At 36.0% G+C, this 4,705-nt stretch overlaps 1 protein-coding gene across 1 annotated transcript; it reads left to right on the top strand.

Moving 5' to 3' along the window:
* Positions 1 to 981: 981 nt before the first annotated feature.
* On the top strand, positions 982 to 1,999 carry LOC115890836 (piggyBac transposable element-derived protein 3-like; the record flags this gene model as incomplete). Its single annotated transcript, XM_030911183.1, has 2 exons — positions 982 to 1,323; positions 1,494 to 1,999. Coding segments are annotated over 2 exons (848 nt in total), but the record flags the coding sequence as incomplete, so codon positions are not given.
* Positions 2,000 to 4,705: the final 2,706 nt, after the last annotated feature.

Below are 4,705 nucleotides of genomic sequence, written 5' to 3'. Positions count from 1 at the left end.
TATTACGTATTGTTTCATATTTTTGGCATAAGAAAATATTTCATGGAAAGCAGATATTTCTACAGAAATTTTTCTAAAAAGAGGATCGAGGAATTGCCAGATTTGGAATAAGCTTCTTCTAAAACCGCAAGTATCTGGCCATTTAGATTATCATTGATGAACTTATCATTTTGTCACCAATAATGCCCGCCCAAACGTTTACGACTTTTTCTAGCCAGTAAGTATAGTTCTCCATCACCAATTGTGAATTTTTGTCTCTCCAATAACGACAGTTCTGTCGATTTCCTGACCATTCAGCGTGAAAGTTGAATTTTCAGAAAAAAATATGTTCTTTAGGTAACATTGTCAAGTGACTCTATCATACGCTCAGAAAACTGTGTAATCTCTATCATCAATTTGTTCCTGTACAATCTGGAATTTATACGGATAAAAATGTGGGTGCTTAAGTATCCATACTACTGAATATTGGGCGAGGCCTTGTATTTTTTCTATTGCAATTTTTAAACTCTGGTCAATTATGATTTTCAACACAACATTGAGATTAACATTTTCGCACAACCCTTACGCTCCCAGTGGTAACAATTGTAGCTCCTTATTTACATGCTACATAAAGGCGAAAATTAAGCCTGGTTGAATCGGCTCCTGTATCGTACAATCGTGAAGGTACAAATTGTGCGCCAACGGGAATTTCAGCTGATTGATCAGTGGATATGCGTTTTTGCCATTTGTTTATTTACGTTTTTTTTTTGTATTAATATTGTTTTGAGTACTTTATTTTATAAAAAAACCAATTGATTCAATGTAGTTAACTCATGATGTCTGACTTAAACAGAGAGGAGTATCCCATATATCGTAGGGTGGGTTTTGGATTTCAATTCGGTTCTAGGTTAGGTTTTTGTTGGCATATCACAATTGTACATGAGGGGATTGAAACCTTATATTCACAATTGTGAGTATTATCACAACTCATTGCTATTTCAGGTAAAATCGACTTAAAAAAACTAGAAAACGATCCAGATGCCTTGTATGATCTCTTAGATAGTATTGATTCGGAGGTTGAGATGGAATCCCATGAAGAAGAAACTGTTACCGAGGTCTTGGAAGAGGAAATAGCTGTTCCTCAGGCTACACAGTCCAGCGACGAAGAAGAGACTGATTCCGAAGACGACGTTCCTCTCGCGTATCTTGAGTCTGGGTGGAAGCCGGGCTTATTTTCCAGTAAAGAAGATCCATTGGTAGTTAATAGTACCAACAGTCCCCAGAGTCCATGGCACTATTTTCAAAAATATTTGGGGGCCGATTTTTACTCATTGGGCGCCAAATGTACAGTTCAATACTATTTACAGAAAACCGGAAGAGTTTTAGCAGTTTCTGATACTGAAATCAAAAAATTTTTTGGTTTATTTATTATTAAAATTTTTTTCATGGGATGCGTCTATTGCACTTTCCTAGAATTCGTATGTATTGGAACAGTAAATTCAAATTTAAATTAGTGAGTGATGTGATGCCGCGTGATATGTTTTACCTTTTGAGAGTTAATTTTCACGCTGTGGATGTTCTGGGAGTTCCAGGTGAAATTCAAAAGGAGAATAGACTATGGAAGCTTCAACCCATAATAGACATGATTCGAAACCATTGCAGATCACTGGAGAGGAAACCTAAATCCTCGTATTCAATTGACGAACAAATGATTCCATTCTTAGGAAGGTGTCCAGTGAGACAGTATGTGAGGAATAAACCTAGACCAGTGGATCTTAAAAATGTTGTTCTCACAACATCTGAGGGAAAAATTCTTGACTTTGAAATTTATCAAGGTAAACTGACGCCTTTCCAAAACAAAGACCTGGGTCTTGGTGCCTCGGTTATCCTGCACCTATCTCATATACTACCAAAAGAGAGTTATCTTTTTATTGACCGATACTTTTCGACTGAATCTTTGTTTGACAGGCTGATTTCTTTGGAAATTTATGGCACCGGAACCATCATGCCAAATAGATAGAAGAAATGTAATTTTCTGAAAGACAAACAATTTAAAAGAGGAAACTCACAGGAATTAGTTAGAAACGATGGAAAAGTTAGCGTGACAAAATGGATGGACAATAAATCTGTTCTCATGATATCTACAGCCTGTGGATCTGAGCCACAAGGAGTAGTTAGCAGATGGGAAAAGAGTGAGAAAAAACATGTGGAAGTCCCGTGTCCAATGTTGTTGGTATGTACAACCAGAAAATTGGTGGTGTTGACGTATGTGATCAAATGATTGAATTATTGTATTTTTTAGACATTTAAATGACTGCCACTCTTTAAGTATAAAGTGTAATTTAAAACACTAATTTATTCCACTAACTTTGAAGCTCTAAATAAAGCTTCACCTCGAAATTAGTGAAATCAGTCAATTAGAAAGTCGACGTCGACACCCAATTTAATAATTGTCAACGTGACATACTCGACTTTGCTACATATTAAACGTATTATTTTTAATAAATATTTTGTATATTATCTATCCAATTACTTTAAAATATGTTTCACTTTTTTGTCTTACATCAATACAATATTAATATATCTACTCCTTATTATAATATTTTTCTATTTTAATATGTATTCAAAATGCCATGTATAACTTTTGAAGGAAATTGATTCTTAAATAATAAAAGATATCTACATGGGAGGAAAATAGGAAAATATTGTCCGAATTACCGTCAAGCAACAGGTCTAAAAGAGTCGGGAGGAGACGTTACAACACGAGCACCGCCTTTAAGAGCTTAATTTCAATTTATAGTGAGCAAGTTTTCTATTTTAAAGCACTTTTAAGTGGATACTTTCTCACTTTTTACTATGACGTAAAGTGGCACAAATTTCCCATTAGTAATTGAGTACAACGTTCACATTAGTGTTAAATGTCCAGTACATAATTAGAGCCATTAATATTATTCGTACTTATGTAACAGTTGGTTTCAAATATATTTTATCTTGATTAATACTGAATTGTATATTAATAGTTGATAAAGAACTATGAATACTGAAATTTAAAGTAATTTTTTTTTATCTAATTCGATAGATACCATTCTTGTGCAAGTTAACATCGTATTTTAGATTGAGATTGTGTTATGTAAAACTTGGAAAATAAGTTCGTCATGATAATGCTTTTATTAATTCACTATTTTAATAAACAATATGCATTTCTTCGGAAACTCTCTATTTATTTATCTAGTAATTCTAAAACACTCTATTTGAAAGTCGATTAGAGAAAATAGTATGATTCATTGGCAAGCGATGTAAATATTTGTGATCAGGTAAAATTGTGATGTAAGAGGAGGCTTAGCTTGCCGGCGGCGAGTCAGTAGTTGATAGGCCGGCCGGCTGTAGTGTTGTGTTTTGTCACAGAGCTGACATTTGGAAGTAACGAGTCTTTTGACTAGGAAGAAAAACCTTGTGACATCGTTCCTTCGAGGATGGTCTTGAGAGTTTGAGGTCTCTTGCTTCTCGATTGACACGGTAATGGGCCTCACAGCGTGAGGACCCCCAATTAACCTCATCGATTGGGATGCGAATCTGTTGAGCAGCAGATTTGCGTCCGGGGAAGCCCCTATACTATTTCAGGTGGCACTAGCTAGTTGTTGAAGATTATTAACCAATAGATCCAATAATATTTGAATTAGATGGAAGATATGGAATGGGATATGTTGAATAGAATGTCAGTGATGTCAGTGGCTGGGGGGCGGAGTACTCCGGAGTTAGTCTTACTATTTAACTATCAATTTTATCCAGATCAGTAAATGTTTGTTTTGTTATTTTCATGTACAATGAGAGAGTGCTTGCCAATGACCAACTAAAGGGATATTTGAGGTGAATTTGCATTGTGAGATCCGGTTGAGTAAGCCCCAAAAATAGCGATTTTACAGTTATGATAATATATGATATTATTTAAATAATATAATTTATGATTTTTAAAAGGATTCTGAACCTTTCGCCACTATAGAAGAAGATCCGAACTCTTAATAATGTCAAGTCTCTGTGGCGGATTCAGTTATTCTTAAGAATTCTGTGTTTTTAGCGTTGGTTGAAGAAATAAGATGCACAACCTTATGGGCGATTTCGTGGTACAAAACCTGTCCGAGATGTAGCTGGCGTTACCGTCAGCCTGTCCGAGATTTAGTTTAGTTCTGCGCCGCTGCACATAAAAGGCAGGGCCACTGCGAGCGTAACTAAGCTAAGTTAAGAATATGAAAACAAACGGTAACTAAATGGGAACTCCACTGGGAACGATTTTCGCTCAGTAGTCAGCTAAGTTTTCGTATTTTATCTCTGCGAAAAAATCGCTGGAACCTGTCACGAACTAAAACGAGCGAAACTAAACTACGATTCGAATCTTCGTTCATATATTTTCGGTTTGTTTCGCTCAAGTAGCCGCTGACGCATTAAAAAGTATGGAAGCTGATTTTTACAAATCTTATCTTCGCTTAGTTTAGTTTCGCTCGCAGTGGCCGCCTGCCTTAATAGTCGTTTACAGCGCAGTGGATAACTGTACCGTGGAGATACAGTGGTGATCACAAAACACATATACAGAAGAAGTGCAAGAGCCCTGTTACATATTGGAAAGTGAAATTGACGTTTAAATTTGACACTGTTGACAAGCCTACTGCTACTACCCAATATCGCTTGTCGGAACTACGGACTAAATTATCACGTATGGCGGGAAGTTTAA

This window comes from Sitophilus oryzae, unplaced genomic scaffold, assembly GCF_002938485.1.
Source record: "Sitophilus oryzae breed Bouriz unplaced genomic scaffold, Soryzae_2.0 scaffold_930_pilon_pilon, whole genome shotgun sequence".
NCBI lineage: Eukaryota > Metazoa > Arthropoda > Insecta > Coleoptera > Curculionidae > Sitophilus > Sitophilus oryzae.
Note: the sequence above shows the minus strand (reverse complement) of the source record. Positions and strands in the feature narration are given on the sequence as shown.